The 17,006-nt window shown below is 37.6% G+C and overlaps 1 protein-coding gene across 3 annotated transcripts in view; it reads left to right on the top strand.

The window, feature by feature from the left end:
* BBOF1 (basal body orientation factor 1) overlaps positions 1-17,006 on the top strand; it is a 35,334-nt gene that overhangs the window by 760 nt on the left and 17,568 nt on the right. For 2 of the 3 annotated variants that reach the window (XM_040226115.1, XM_040226114.1), the window contains exons 1-5: positions 479-1,230; positions 1,698-1,926; positions 6,704-6,769; positions 9,720-9,863; positions 16,314-16,394. In XM_040226115.1, the coding sequence (XP_040082049.1) occupies positions 1,861-1,926; positions 6,704-6,769; positions 9,720-9,863; positions 16,314-16,394 (357 nt within the window). In that variant the 5' untranslated portion in view covers positions 479-1,230; positions 1,698-1,860. Of the gene's footprint in view, positions 1-478; positions 1,231-1,697; positions 1,927-6,703; positions 6,770-9,719; positions 9,864-16,313; positions 16,395-17,006 lie in introns of those variants that run through there. The other variant, XM_040226116.1, reaches the window with a different exon arrangement.

The following is a 17,006-nucleotide window of genomic DNA, read 5'->3' as shown; positions in this document are numbered from 1 at the left end:
AGTGAGGAGAAAGGGTTAGTTCTGACACTGGAATTGAAGGTCGGAGATCCTTTAGACCTGTGCTGTCCAATAGTGTCGTCACCGGTCATGTGTGGCTATTAAAGATTCGTTAAAATTAAACTAAAAATTCAGATCCTCGTTTGTACCGGCTACACTGCGTGTACTCAGTAGGCCTGTGTGGCTAGTGGTGACTGTATTGGACAGTCTAGATAGCGTTAACGTCACAGAAATTTCTATTGGACGGCACTGTTCGCCACCAGTGATTCTTAGCTGGGGAGGGGGTTAGTTTTTGACTCCCCGAGGACGTTTGTCAAGGAGACATTTTTGGTTGTCACATCTGGGGACCTCTAGTGGATAAGAGACCGAGTGAAAGTCGCTCAGTCGTGTTCCACTCTTTGCGATCCCATGGATGATACAGTCTATGGAATTCTCCAGGCCAGAATACTGGAGTGGAGAAGATCCCTTCTCCAGTGGAATCGAACCGGTGTGTCCTGCATTCCTGGCGATTTTTTACCACCTGAGCTATCAGACCAAGGATACTGTTAAATATCCTACAGTGCACATTAACAACCTCCAGCCCCACTCCAGATAAAGAATCATGTGGCTCAGAATATTAGTAGTTGGGAAATCCTCAAGACCCAAAGATGCTCTAGAATAGGCACTAAGCGTTATTTACCTTATCTCCAGCACCTGGAAGAGAGTTGGAATCATAAAAGAAGCTTAATATTTATTAAACAAATTAAGATGTCTACTCCTGTAGGCTTCAGCTTGGATCTTTCCCCACACCCCACCCCCGTCCCAGCAAGAACTGTGCTGTAGTGCTCTGGGTTCGTTATTTTTTGCCTGTAACCTGAGCGATCTCAGCTGTGTGGTTGAGAGGCGCTTAAACATCCTGAAGGATGTCTGGGTGATTGAAGTAATTCCTTGGGCCTTTTCAAGGATTCCTTTTGGTTCGAAGGAAAACAAAGGATTTGAGTATTCAGATTTCCCCAAATGATGAGAATTTCTGAAGTGGGTAAGATTGCTCTAGCATTAAAGCTTCACGGGTTTGGAGTTGCTGCTAGATTGCTACTACGTTTATTGGATGACCCTAGTGGTTCCTAGACACATTGGAATCATACGTCTTGTCCAAAAGCACTATATGGGACCACAAGGGGTCTTTGTAAAGTTTATAAAGTAATTTGTTTAAGAGAGTAATGCCTGCTCAGTACAGAGAGTTTAGGAAATCTGGTAAGTCAAACAGAACAAAACCACCTGTAATCCCATTATCCAAAGATAACCACTGCTATCATTTGGGAATATTCTTTTTCTTCTTCCTAAGATAACAGCCCAATATACAAATTTATTTGCAATTTTCCCCCTAGTGTATTAATATAAGTATTCTTCTACAGTGTGATTAAAAAAATAACTGCATGGTTAGTCTTGCATTTTCTGGAAGTGCCAATGGCTTGTCATTCCTAGAACTCACTAGCGTATGTTTTCTATTTTTGCCCATTCATCTACAGTGCACATATCAACAATGAGAAACACTGAGGGCAATAGACCATATGTATTTCTTACTAACTCATTCATCCAACAATATTTGCTCATGTGTGCCAGGCAAATGCCAAGCAAAATAAATTATAGTAAAGAGAAAGGTATAATTCTAATATAGTAGAGAAATAGTTATATGCTGTTGATGTCCTCTTCCTGTGCAGGAAGATCATAAAACTTGAGGAATCTGTTGTGGAGAGAGCCAAGGCCAATGCCTCCCTTTGGGAGGCCAGGCTGGAAGTCACAGAACTTTCTAGGATTGAGTATCGTGATACTTCCCGGAGACTGGCAAGATGTAATGAAGAGTTAAAGAGACAACAGTATAAAATGGAGAAAGACACAATGTCTGTATTGAACTATCTGAAGAAACAGGATCAGGAGAAAGATAATCTGGTAGGTAGGTAGAAACCCTCCCAAGCCTTAGTAACTATCTCTTTTGTTATACTGAGGTGGCTATGTATTTCCAGTATTTTAATTCCTTGAAACCTCGTCCCACAGTTAAGACATTTCAGTTGACTTTTAACTCTCCTTTGAAGCAACATGTTATTTCAGAACGGCTTTACAGTCAGAACTGCCTTTTATTTTCATCCTTGTCCCATGTTTTCTTGGATGAAACAAAGATGATGCTAATGGAACATTATGATCAACTTGACGAACAAGAGCATGGTGTATGATCTCTATATTTTGATATTGATAACTATGAGTAATTAATAATCTATAAAGCAATTTATTGATAATCCATGATCACATGGTTATGAACCCAGCAAATTGACTCTCTTCTGTTGGAGCTGTTGAATCTTTATCTTACTGAACCTTGTTGAAATTTTGGGCATAGAGCTATCATTTTAGATCTGTGGAAAAAAGGAAAGGAACTAACATTTTGGGACTCCTGTTTGTGCCAGGCACCATGTTGGGTACTTTACCTCTGCTATCTCATTTAGTCCTTTTAATAACCCACTGTAGCCACAAATTGTCATTCCCATTTTACAGATAAAGAAATTGACTCTCAGGGCAGGTAACTTGCCAGAGTCTCACAGCTAGTGGGTGTTAATGTGTGAATTTAGGTGTGACTTAAATTCATCTCTTTCCTAGCTGCCTCTTTGTGTCCCATGGTGACCCAAGGAAATTTGTATCATGTTTCATTCCCATGTATGTTTTTTACAATAGTAAAAATACAAATACACATAGTAGGCACTTATTAAAATATTTTTGCCTGCATGAATGAATGAATGGGTTGTGATTCCACTGATGCTTTGAAAAAGTTAGCAATCAAAACTTAAGTTTAAGATGATTTGGAAGTATATTAGAGAAATCAGACAACTGAACACTTGTGTGGATTTTATGTTTTATTAATTTTTTGGTACAGTATTTTTTTTTAACCTTCTTTCCTAGGCAACTTCCATTTTTAAAATTACTCTTTGATAATAGATGTATTATCAAAAATTATCTGCTATAAATTATTCTAAACTTATTAGAATAATAAATTAATAATTTATATTTAATAAAATTATTAAATTATTCTATAAATTATTCTAAAATAAGCCTTTAGGCCAGCCATGCAAATAATTTTCAAAATTCATTGTATAAAAGATTTGTGGACTGCATTAGCTAATTGATATTGGTCTGCCTTTATCAGTATCACTTGTATTTCCTGATTTTCATCTGCCTCCATGTATCATAGGCCAGCATCTGACTGTAGCAAATACATAATTTTCTCATAGACATGGATAGTCATTAAAACCAAAGAAACTTCTTTGGGAGGAAGAAGTAAAATAAATTATTCAATATACCCTGGTTAACTAGCTCTCTTATAATTTTGTTACTCCATACATGCTACTATATCCTAGAAATGCATTATTTGCTTAAACTTTATTTAAACTGTTTAAAGTCTTCATGTTAATTATAGAAATATTAGAAGTGAAATGTGTTTTAAAAACTATATTTTAGACAGAATTAGGAGATTTCCCTTATGGTTTTTGTATTTAAGGCTTTGTTCAGTCAGCACAAAATAAATCTATTTTACACCTGTTCTACATGACTTAGGTCTGTCTGTATTTCTTTTGAAACATTTTTAGGTTTCCCTTGAGCTATTCTAAGATTATTTACAACAATATTTCACTTCTGTATCTTCTGATTTTTTAACCATGTCAAGGAATGTTTACCTTAAAAAGCTACAGTACTTTGGCCACCTGATGTGAAGAGCTGACTCATTGGAAAAGACCCTGATGCTGGGAAAGATTGAAGACAGGAGAAAGAAAATAATATGGTTGAGTGGCATCACCGAATCAATGGATACGAGTTTGAACAAACTCCGGGAAATAGTAAAGGACAGGGAAGCCTGGCATGCTGCAGTCCATAGGGTCACAAAGAGTTGGACATGATTTAGTGACTGAACAATAGCAACAACAAAAAGCTAGTCAGATTTCCTACTAAAACATGCCAGCATCCTTGGAGAAATGATTGATTATAAGACTGGAGCAAGGAGAGTAAGAGATGAACTTGAATATCTTATTGTGACAGGAAGTAAGTAACAAAAAATTAAAGGACACAGAGGGTAACTTGAAGGGGCTCCCACTGGCCAAATCTGGGACCATCAAAAAAAATGACAGTAATCAGTTATAGCTTATTGAATAAAATGAGTTCATGAGTATATACAACTGATAAGTATATACCTTAATAAATATGGGAGAATAGAATGCTTTTCCTTAAAGTGGAATGTAGTAAGTTATTAAATTTCCAAGGAATGATGCAATAAGAAAAATCACCATTTGGAGTCAGAGTAATAATTGATTCAGTCAGGAACAAGAGTGGATGCTAAAACTAGTGGGTGAAAATTTAATGAGCAAAAAGATATTTGCATAGTCTTAAAATATAGTCCTCCAAATTTATTAATAATTATGAAAGGAAAAATTGTAACTTTCAACTGGAAAAACCTGGCAGACACAGTCTTAATCAGTTGATTACACTTAATGTCAGTCACCTCATGCTGTGATGCAGTGACAAGGATACATCATCACTTAAGCAGTGTATGCTTGCTGAAAAGCCATAACCTGAATCTTCTGATGAAGAAATGTCTCAGACAACTCTAGCCCTGGCCAGTATTCTTCAAAAACGTTGGTATCATAAAAGACAAAGACCGAGAAATGGCTCCAGTTTAAAACTAGAATATAGGACAACTAAGTGTAATCAGAGTCAGGGATTATATCCTAGTCCAGGAAAAGAAAAGTTACAGTGAAAGGACATCATTGGTACAGTTGATGCTAAAGTTGAATATGGACTATAGATTAAATAATAGTATTTTATCAATGTTAAATTTCCCAATTTTGATCATTGTACTACTTAGAGATTGTTCTTTTCCTTAGGAAATACATAACGAAATATTTAGTACAGGAGTATGATGTCCTAAACTTATTCTCACATGCTCCAGAAGAAACAGCTTCAAAAGTCTACATCATATGTATATATGTATGTATATACACACACGTATATATGTATATAGACCTATCATAAAGGGAAAACAAATGCAGCAAAATTGAGTGAAGAGTATATGAGAATTCTTTGTACTCTCCTTGAAACTTTCCTTTAAAAATTTACTCATTTAAGAGAAATGCAAATCAAAACTCCAAGTTATCACTTCACACTTTTTAAGATGGCTACTGTCAGAAGAACAGAAAATAGCAAGTGTTGGTGAGGATGCAGAGAAATTGGAATCTTTGTGCAATTTGGTGGCAATGTGAAATGGTATAGCCGTTATGGAAAACAGTACAGAGATTCATCGAAAAATTAAAAATAGAATTATCATATGATGCAACAATCCCACTTTGGAGTATATTTCCAAGAGAATGTAAAGCAAAATCTTGACGAGGTAACTGCATACCCAGTGTTCTTGAAACCCTATTCATATAGTCGAGAAGTGGAAACAACCCAAATGTCTGTTGGTTGATGAGTGAATAAAGAAAGTGTGGTATACAAATACAAGAATATTATGCAGCTCTAAAAGGGAAGGAAATCCTGTCCTGTGCTACAACATGAATGAACCTCAAGGCCATTATGCTAAGTGAAATAAGCCAGTTACAAAAGGACAAATACTGTATGATCCTACTCATATCAAGTATCTGTGGACAGGGAGTGTTGCCCCACATTCCAGTAAACAAAGAATGTCACCCACCATTCCATTTCTACAAGGATCAAGCCATCAGCCATTGCAGCCCCCCACCCTCGCCTGCCATCTGCCTCCTTCCACAGTGCGTCCTGAGGGGAGGAAATTCAGGCTGGAGCAAAACAGGAAGCATTCTGAGCTTTGGATACTTGGCCCTTAGGTAATTAACATACATATCTAAGGAATAATTTCAACAAGCCCAGATCTTTACATCTTCCCTGACACAGAAAAGCACTAAAATCATTAACTCAAAATACCTTTTCCTTGTGATTACTGGTAACATTTTGATGTCTGAGTACATGTTTTTTCCAGCAAGAATCTGTATATTCTGCCTGCTCTCTTAATTATTCTGAGCAGTTCCTCAGAGCTTTCTGAGAGGCTGTTTCCCAGGCTATAACCCTCAGTATAATCCTGGAATAAAACTTCATTCACAACTTTAGGTTGTGTGGTTTTTCTTCTGTGGACATACCTGAAGTAGTCAAAACCATACAAACAATGTAGAAAGGCTGGGGGAGGGAAGAGAAGGAGTTAGTATCTCATAAATATAGAGTTTCAGCTTTGTAAGGTGAAAAAGTTCCGGAGATCTGCTGCCCAACAATGTGAATTAAAAATGGTTAAGATGGTAAATTAAAAATAAATTTTTAACCATACACGTTACCCAGGCAATTATGATGATAGCCGAGTTCTGAAAACTGGCAATAGCAAGTTAACAGTATAAATAATGTCCTCTCTTCTCATCTTCCCACCTTACTCCACCTCTCCAACACTAGTGGTTTATTTTATTCCATTCTTTTCTGTTCTATTGGCTGTGCTGTGCAGCGTGTGGGATCTTAGTTCCCTAACCAGGAATTGAACCCATGCTCCCTAGACTGGGACTATACAGTCTTAACCACTGGACTACCAGGGAAGTACTCGCTACTGGTTTTAATATCACATGAAAACTGGGCTATGTAATTAAGTTAGGATACAGAGAAATGTCTTTACCTTCCTCTTTATTTTCATTTTCTACAGATTGAAAAACTGAAACAGCAATTGAATGAAACAAAGGAAAAAGCCCAAGAGGAGAAGGAAAAATTGGTATGTACACTGATGCCTCACTTATTGGTGGTCAGGTTTCTGGCAAGTTCAGATATTTACGACACAAGAATAAGTAAGTCCTCTTGAGAATTCAGTGATCTTAAAGCTCATACACTTGATTGTCCAGATGCTCAAAAATAACATAAAATTATGTTATTGTCGAAAATCATCTCGTAGTATTGGTAGCTTACTAATCTTGAGCTCTAGGGCTTTTCAGTGGACAGTGCTGGAAACATATTTTTTGAAGATTAAAATATATCATGAGCTCATGCTAATAGTTTAAATTCAGATGCAAGAGTACAGGATTTTTTAGAATGGATTTTTACTTAACCCTATCTGTGTCTTCTTTCTCCCTCACCCAAAATCCTGGTTCTTAATGATACCAATGTAACTGTGTATTTTCTTCAAACCTCAATACATCAATAGGCACAGAATACTAATATGATACCAGTGTAACTGTGTATTTTCTTCAAACCTTAATACATCAATAGGCACAGAATACTAATATTAATACTACTACCCACATAAACTGGTAGATACAGTTTAGGAGTTGAGTTGGCAGGGGGGACTTTTCCCATTAGGATATATACCAATAGTGATCTACAGTCAAATTCAGTTCAGTTTAGTTAAGTTGCTCTGTTGTGTCCGACTCTTTGTGACCCCATGGACTGCAGCATGCCAGGCCTCCCTGTCCATCACCAATTCCCAGAGTTTACTCAAACTCATGGCCATTGAGTCGGTAATGCCATCCAACCATCTCATCCTCTGTCGTCCCCTTCTCCTCCTGCCTTCAATCTTTTCCAGCATCAGGATCTTTTCAAATGAGTCAGTTCTTCACATCAGGTGGCCAAATATTGAAGTTTCAGTTTCAACATCAGTCCTTCCAATGAATATTCAGGACTGATTTCCTTTAGAATGGACTGGTTGGATCTCCTTGCTGTCCAAGGGACTCTCAAAAGTCTTCTCCAACACCACAGTTCAAAAGCATCAATTCTTCTGTGCTCAGCTTTCTTTATAGTCCAACTGTCACATCCATACATGATTACCGGAAAAACCATAGCTTTGACTAGATGGACCTTTGTTGGTAAAATAATGTCTCTGCTTTTTAATATGCTATCTAAGTTGGTCATAACTTTTCTTCCAAGGAGCAAGCATCTTTTAATTTCATGGCTGCAGTCACCATCTGCAGTGATTTTGGAACCCCCCAAAATAAAGTTTGTCACTGTTTCCACTGTTTCCCCATCTATTTGCCATGAAGTGATAGGATCAGATCCCATGATCTTAGTTTTCTGAATGTTGTTTTAAGCCAACTTTTTCAGTCTCCTCTTTCACTTTCATCAAGAGGCTCTTCAGTTCCTCTTTGCTTTCTGCCATAAGGATAGTGTCATCTGCGTATCTGAGGTTGATATTTCTCCTGGCAATCTTGGTTCCAGCTTGTGCTTCATCCAGTCCAGAATTCCTCATGATGTACTCTGCATATAAGTTTAACAAGCAAGGTAACAATATACAGCCTTGATGTACTTCTTTCCCGATTTGGAACCAGTCAGTTGTTCCATGTCCAGTTCTAACTGTTGCTTCTGATCAAATTAACAAGGTCTAAAAACAATTTGAAATAATTCCTTTCTGTAAGGTTATGGCACCAACTCTGCAATACATTTTGCTTTTGATTTTTTAGGAGTTGCTTTAAGAAATTAATGTGAAATAATGTAACTATATAATTATAATTATGTAAAATAGTCTTCCCTGGTGATTCCGTGGTAAAGAATCCACTTGCCAAGTAGGAGACACCAGTTTGATCCCTGGGTCAGGAAGATCCCCTGGAGAAGGAAATGGCAACCCACTCCAGTATTCTTGCCTGGTACATCCCATGGTCAGAGGAGCCTGGTGGGCTACCATGAGGTTCACAAAAGAGTTGGACGTGACTGAGCAACTAAACAGCAGCAGCAATTATGTAAAATATTGAGGTATTTCCAAAGTAAAATCTATCAAACACGGTCTATTCTGAGAACTGTAACTTCTGTCTATGTCTCCACAATATACCAGAGTATATTGTCAAAATGGGTTTTTGTCAACATGATAGGTAAGAAATGATATTTTAGTGTATTTCAATTTGTGTTTCTCTTATTCTGAGCTAGGTTGAGCATTTTTTTTTCATGTGGTTAAGTGTCTTTTGCACTTTGATAGCTCTTTTCATTTGTTAATTGTGTTATTGGCCCTTTTCCTCCTCCATTTCCCTCCCCCCCTTTTTTTTCTCTTTACTCTCTCTTCTTCCCTTTCTCCTCTTCCTTTTCTCCTCATCTCTCTTTTTCCTTCTCCTCTGTCTTCCCACTTCCTTCCTCTTTCTCTCACCTTCTTCTCTATTTATTTAAGAGATATTGGCCCTCTCCTTGTCTCTTTGCTTACTGATTTTAATTTAGGATCAGGGATGTTATTTACCTCTCTTATAGATTGAAGATTTGTTTAGTCTTCTCATGAGGATTTCCCAGGTGGTGCTAGTGGTAAAGAACCCACCTGCCAATGGAGAAGACATAAGAGACATGGGTTTGATCCCTGGGTTGCAGAGAGCCCCTGGAGAAGGGCATGGCAAGCTACTCCAGTATTTTTGCCTGGAGAATTTCATGGACAGAGGAGCCTGACCCATATAGTCCATAGGGTCACACAGAGTCAGACACAACTGAAGCGATTGAGCATGCATGCAATCTTCTCATACCTCTTTTAAATAACATCTACTTTTCTATACACAATCAGGTCATTTTAGAATTTTCTCCTTATTCAAGGCACTTGGTCTCTTTTAATAAAAATTAAAACTTTATGTGAAGGTAAAAAGGGAGATTTTTCTTCAAAGAAGAAAGACAAATGGCTTAAGGCTTCAAATGGAACAGGACTTTGTGTGACCTCTGTTCTTTTTCCTAAGTCATTTACCTTTTTTGTTGTTTTATTGTTAATACAGGAACAAAAATTTACTATGCAAGTAAGTGAGCTGGAGGGACAGTTCCATCAGAAGGCCAAAGAAATTGGCATGATTCAGACAGAGCTCAAAACAATAAAACAATTCCAGAAGAGAAAAATCCAAGTGGAGAAAGAATTAGATGATGTAAGTTTCTTTCATTCTTTCTTTCTTTAAAAAAAGACATTAGAATTAACTATTTATGTCTGCAAAGGCCTTCATAGACATTGACTCTTATAAGATGGTAAAGAATTCCCTTTGACATTGTAGAGATTATCTGAGAAAAACAGGGAAGATATATCAGTGTAGGACTGAATGCAGAAAGTCTTAATAGACTTTTGTTTTTTTTAAGCATTGATTTCTTTGTGAATTCACCAGATCTTAGGCAACACACCCTCTTGCATTTATCACCAGTTAAACCTTTGGAACTACTACGGCTGTAGAAAACAATAGTGGCAAAGTAGCAAAGTCCTAAAAGAAAATATATATAGACTGATGAATGATAATAACTTCAGAAAATTTTAAGACACACTGGGTAGGCGTGGATGGAGTGAGGAAACCTGAGTACTTTCAGAAAGTTTCTCTGACACTGCATACTCTTTCTGTTCCCTCAGTTCAGAATATAGTTTTATTGCATTAATGACAGTGCAATAAATGGCATAGATGAGGGCTGGACACAAGCAGCTGAAATCAGCTTTGAGGTTTGGGCAAGTTACCTTCTCTATACCTAGGTTTCCTCATCTGTAAAAATTGGGGGTGGTAAGAGTTACTGGCTCATAGTGTTGCTGTAAGGATTAAATGAGTTCATATATGTAAAGTGAAGTCGGTCAGTCCTGTCTGATTCTTTGCAACCCTATGGACTGTAGCCTGCCAGATTCCTCCATCCATGGGATTTTCCAGGCAAGACTACTGGAGTGGGTTGCATTTCCTTCTCCAGAGGCTCTTCCCGACCCAGGGATCAAACCTGTGTCTCCCTCACTGCAAGCAGACTCTTTACTGTCTGAGCCACCAGTGCTTAAAATAGTGTATGTCACATGAAATTAACAGTGGTGTATAGCTCTTTGCAAAAAAAAAAAAAAAAAAAATTCTTATTTGTAACATTTACTGATTTCCTTGGTATAAATACTTATACTATGGCCAATTTCAAGAAAGCCACAATGCGGGCAAAAAAAAAAAAAAAAGAAACTGAACTCAGAGTGGTTACTTGTGCTGGAGGGGAGGGGAAGGAGAAATGGGGAGATGTTGGTCAAAGGGTACAAACTTTCAGTTATAAGATTGACAAGTTTTTAGGAATCTAAAGTATAATATATTGACCTTAACTAATAATACTGTATTATATACTTGTAACTTGCTAAGAGAGTAGATCTTAAGAGTTCTTACCACAAAAAAAGTAATGGTAGTTTTGCGACATGATGGAGGTGTTAGCTAATGCTATGGTAGTATTCATTTTGCAATATAGTGTATCAAATTAACAGATTGTACAGCTTAAATGTACATACTGTTAATATGTCAATTATATTTAAATTAAGCTAGAAAAAAAAAGATTAGCAAAAAAGTGATTTTTTGTGTGTGTTTCCATGTCTGCCTGCAATGCAGGAGACCTGGGTTTGATCCCTGGGCTGGGAAGATCCCCTGGAGAACAACATGGCAACCCACTCCAGCATTCTTGCCTGGAGAATCCCCATGGACAGAGAAGCCTGGCCGGCTATAATCCATGGGGTCGAAAAGCATCAGACATGACTGAGCAAATAAGCACAGCACATAGTATTTTGTATTTCTTTTATACCACTTAGTCCAATCTATCTTGATATTATATTTATCATTTGTCTTATCTCCCCTGCTAGATGGTAAAATTTTTGAGGCATGAATAGTATTGTACTTTGTATTTATTGAAGTACAAGATACAGAGTAATGCTCAATAAATCTGTGTTGAATCCTAAGTGGGTCTTTCATTTAAAATGTAATTGAAGGAATATCAAGTTTTATACTAACTAGATGGGAAGAATCCTTTCACAGTGTATATGTATATAAAATCATTGTGCTGTATACTTGAAATAGCATACATTTGTCAACAATGGGTTAGGAAGATCCCCTGGAGAAGAGAAAGGCTACCCACTCCAGTATTCTGGCCTGGAGAGTTTCTTGGACTGTATAGTCCACGGGGTCGCAAAGAGTCAGACACGACTGAGTGACTTTCACCCACTCCTAGATAAAGCTGCAAAGATTTCTAGAAAGAATATCTAGTTTTGTTTTATATGAAAATATAAAACTGAACCAAGTTAAGTTCCTTAACTTTTCAGAAACTCTCAAAATAGCCATCCTGAGATGTAGGTATACATTCTGAATCAAAGTGAATGAAGAACTAGTTGCTCATGTTTGGCTGGGCCTTGGGCGGGGGCGGGGGGTGGGGGTGGGGGTGCGGATTTTTATTTTTTTTTAAAGAACAATGTTGCCACCTAGTGGAGAAATGGATTTTGGACCTTTCGAAAGAGGTTGGTGGGCCAGGAAAACTTAAAATTCAAAAATAAAAGATCCTTGCTAATGTGAATCATAAGGTGGTTCTGTGGAATCCCAAATATGGAAGAATTAAGGCAGGTGTGTGGCTCACGACTCAAGGGAGGAAAATTATACTGTGCATATAGGATTCAATATACAAATTTAAAAGAGGCTAATTAACTTTAGATTGCCAAATGTATTCAAAGCATAAATTTAAAGAAAAAGTAATTTCCATCTACCTGATTAACAAAAGGAACATTAACCTTATTTCTCCACTTACATATTGTGAACATTTTTCAATGCTATTATGTATTTTTCTATAAAACCTTTTGACTGGATGTATGGATTTCCATTGGGTAGATATACCATGATTTATTAATTGGTTCCTTGTTGGACATTTGGATTGTTTTTCTAATTTTTCACTATTATAAACCAAGGAACATCTGAATAACAAAGTATTTTTCTATATTTTTAATTGGTTTTTAGAATAACTTCTTGGAAGTTACAGTGAGATATTTAGATTAAATTATAACATGAACTTTAGGTTTTTGATATGCATTGCCTAATCACCTTTCAAAATATTTCTTTATCAATTTATAGATTTGGGGGGAGTCCAATGGCAAATGAAAGGTTTATTGCACCCTACCCTACTTAGACAGTAGACTTCTCCACACATTTATATATTGACAGTAATTCTGAAAGTCTTTCACAGTATGAGGCCTTTTATAAATGTATAAAAAATACAAGAAGAAAGAAGAATATCTGAAAGATCATATGATATGGATCAAATGGAGATTTAATACTGTTATGACAGAGATCACAGTAAGGAAAATTGTTAAGTATAAGGAAGGACAATATTAGAAACAATAATAATGATTCTGTGAAAATCCACAAGACCTCCTAGAACTAACACCAAAAAAAGATGTCCTTTTCATCCTAGGGAAGTGGAATGCAAAAGTAGGAAGTCAAGAGATTCCCAGAGTAACAGGCAAGTTTGGCCTTGGAGTACAAAGTGAAGTAGGGCAAAGGCTAACAGGGTTTTACCAAGAGAACACACTGGTAATAGCAAACACCCTCTTCCAACAACACAAGAGATGACTACACATGGACATCACCAAATGGTTAATACTGAAATCTGATTGATTACATTCTTTGTAGCTGAAGATGGAGAAGCTCTATATAGTCAGGAAAAACAAGACCTGGAGCTGACTGTGGCTCAGATCATCAGCTCTTTCTTCAATTGAAGAAAGTGGGAAAACTACTAGGCCATTCAGGTATGACCTAAATCAAATCCCTTATGATTATACAGGAGGTGATGAATAGATTCAAGGGACCGATCTGATAGACACAGAGTGCCTAAAGAACTATGGACAGAGGTTTGTAACATTGTACAGGAGGTGGTGACCAAAACCATCCCCAAGAAAAAGAAATGCAAGAAGGTAAGGTGTTTGTCTGAGGAGGCCTTACAAGTAGCTGAGATAAGAGAAGTGAAAGACAAAGGAGAAAGGGAAAAATATACCCAACTGAATGCAGAGTTCCAGAGAATAGCAAGGAGAGGTTAAAAAAAAAAAAGCTGCCTTAAGTGAACAATGCAAAGAAATAGAGGGAAACAATAGAATGGAAAGACTAGAGGGTCTAAGAAAATTGGAGCTATCAAGGGAACATTTTATTCAAAGATAGGCACAGTAAAGGACAAAAACAGCAAGGACCTAACAGAAGCAAAAGAGATTAAGAAGAGGCAGCAAGAATACACAGAAGAACTATACAAAAAAGCTCTTAATGACCCAGATAACCACTATGGTATGGTCACTGACCTAGAACCAAACATCCTGGAGTGTGAAGTCAAGTGGGCCTTAAGAAGCATCACTACGAACAAAGCTAGTGGAGGTGATGAAATTCCAGCTGAGTTACTGTCACCCTGCTTATTTAACTTATATGCAGAGTATTTCATATGAAATGCTGGGCTGGATGACTCACAAGCTGGAATCAAGATTTCTGGGAGAGATATCAATAACCTCAGATACGCAGATGATACCACTTTAATAGCAGAAAGTGAGGAGGAAGTAAAGAGCCTCTTGATGAAAGCGAAAGAGGAAAATAAAAAAGCTGGCTTAAAACTCTACATTCAAAAAACGAAGATCATGGCACCTGGTCCCATCACTTCATGGCAAATAGATGGGGAAAAAGTGGAAACAGTGTCAGATTTCATTTTCTTGGGCTCCAGAATCACTGTGGACTGTGACTGCAGCCACAAAATTAAAAGACGCTTGTTCCTTGGAAGAAAAGTGTGACAAACATAGACAATATATTAAAAAGCAGAGACGTCACTTTGCCAACAAAGGTCTGTCTAGTCAAAGCTATGGTTTTTCCAGTAGTTGTGTACAGATGTGAGAGTTGGACCATAAAGAAGGCTGAGTGCAGAAGAACTGATGCTTTCAAACTGTGGTACTGGAGAAGACTCTTGAGAGTCCCTTGGTCAGCAAGGAGATCAAACCAGTCAATCCTAAAAGAAATCAACCCTGAATATTCATTGGAAGGACTGATGAAGCTTAAGCACCAATACTTTGGTCACTTGATGCAAAAAGCCTACTCATTGGAAGAGACTCAGATGCTGGGAAAGACTGAGGGCAAGAGCAGAAGGGGGCGACAGAGGATGAGATGGATATGGATGGTATCACTGTCTCAATGGACATGAGTTTGAGCAAGCTATGGGAGATGGTGAAGGACAGTGAAGCTGCAGTTCATGGGGTGCTGTATTTCATGGGGTGCTGCAGTTCATGGGGTTGCAAAGAGTCAGACACAACTTAGTGATGAATAACAACAACAATAACTAATCTCTGTATTAAATGGTTATTACTATTCTAAGTATTTTATGTGTATTATTTGTTATTTAATCCTTGCCACGTCTCTATGAGATAGCTTCTATTATTATCTTTTTTCTTCCCTGGAGACCTGAGACTTGGAGAAGATAATGATTTGCCAAAGCAACTGGTGAGAGAGGTAACAGTTGAACCTTGGGTCTGTCTGATGGAAAGTTCTTCTCTATTGCCTTTTTTTGTGGCATGAATGTTTGATTGAGCATACCTATTTCATCTGATTGGTTCTTACCAGTAAATATAGCCTTCAGAATCAGAGTTATTTAGCTCAATTTTTTTTTTTTTTTTGCCTAGAAGAAGTTTTATGTTCTTTATGTCTATGTAGTTTTAGAGGCTAGAAGGATCTATCTGTGAGAATCATAGGGAGATACTTTTTAGATTTATACTAGGAAGAATTTTCTAAAAATGAGAACTCTTAAAGGGCAGCCTAGGAAATTCATATGATTTGAATTATTGGCACTTCGGTCTCTAGATATTTTTCTCATAGGAAAGATCCCTGTTAAGTGGGAGATTTGTATAGTCTGACTCCTAAGATTTCTTCCAACTCTGAAAATTATGATTCTGTGAGTTCATGTGTTTAAAATGAAGATATTTGGTGGGGATGAGTATTATAATAACTTATTTGAATGTTCTGAGAACTGTTATTCATGAAAAGCTTTTTAGAAACTCAGTACTAATCTTGTAAGTGAAAGTGTAAGTCACTCAGTCGTGTCCAGTTCTTTGCAACCCCATGGACTATACAGTCCATGGAATTCTCCAGGCCAGAATACCAGAGTGGGTATAGCCTTTCCCTTTTCCAGGGGATCTTCCCAATCTATAGACATTTATGAGAAATATGGTACTCAGAGGGAGGGCATGAGGTTTTTCTCTGTGTTCAAGATTAACAGGTAATGTGTGACAGAGAATGTTTCTTGACTGAGAATGTTCCAGGGATATGCCCCAATCTGGGGCTTTCCAGATGGCTCAGTGGTAAAGAAGATACCTGCCAGTGCAGGGAATGCAGGAGACGTGGGTTCGATCCCTGGGTTGGGAAGATCCCCTAGAGAAGGAAATGGCAACCCACTCCAGTGTTCTGGCCTGGAGAACCCTGTGGACAGTGGAGCCTGGTGAGCTTCAGTCCATGGGGTTGCACAGTCAGACGCGACTGAGCAGCAGCCACAGCATACCCCAGTCCACCCCACTTCCTACTGACCATTCTTTGTTTTGTTGGTTATTTTAATTTTAGCTAAAGGAGGATTTAAGGAACACAGAGCGGAAACATCAGGAGACTCTTAGAAGACTGGAAGGCAAGTTTTTTGAAGAAAAGGTACAACATATTTGCATTAATTAGTAAATATTGTGTGTACTAGAACAATATAAGTATGTTTATATGTATTCTGAGACATAACTTTTCATTTGGGCATTTTATTATAAGAAGATTATCTACCCCAGATTATCTCACCCTTAGTTAGACATTCTTGAAATCTTCATGAGGGATGGTCATCTGAGCAAGGCTTCAGGACACATTCCCTCCAGCCCCAGCTTGGTGTCCCCTGGTGGAACTAAAGCTGCAGGTACCACTTTCTGTAGGGGAGGTGGGCTTGGCGAGGTTCCTGTGGCACATGTGAAGGCCTTCCCTTAGTCAAGTTAACTAAGGATATTAATAAAAGGGGCTCAAAAGTATTCTTGAGCATCACAAGTTTCCACATTTCTCTGTGCATCTAAAGTTAATTCTCCAAATTATGAGAAATGTTTTGGAACACTTCTCTTCCACAGAATCTTCTCAGAGTCCCCATGGTTTTACTTTAATTCTTTTAATTTTTCTTTAATTTTCATCCTTAGGAAAGAATTAAATAGATTTATTCACAAACTGCTGGGCATGTAGGGAAGTGAGGGTGAGGCAAATAAGTACTCATGTCAGGTTTATATAAAAGGATTT

The sequence above is a fragment of the Oryx dammah genome, unplaced genomic scaffold (genome assembly GCF_014754425.2).
Source record: "Oryx dammah isolate SB20612 unplaced genomic scaffold, SCBI_Odam_1.1 HiC_scaffold_26, whole genome shotgun sequence".
NCBI lineage: Eukaryota > Metazoa > Chordata > Mammalia > Artiodactyla > Bovidae > Oryx > Oryx dammah.
The sequence above is the reverse complement of the archived record's forward strand: the minus strand, read 5'-3'. Positions and strand labels throughout refer to the sequence as shown.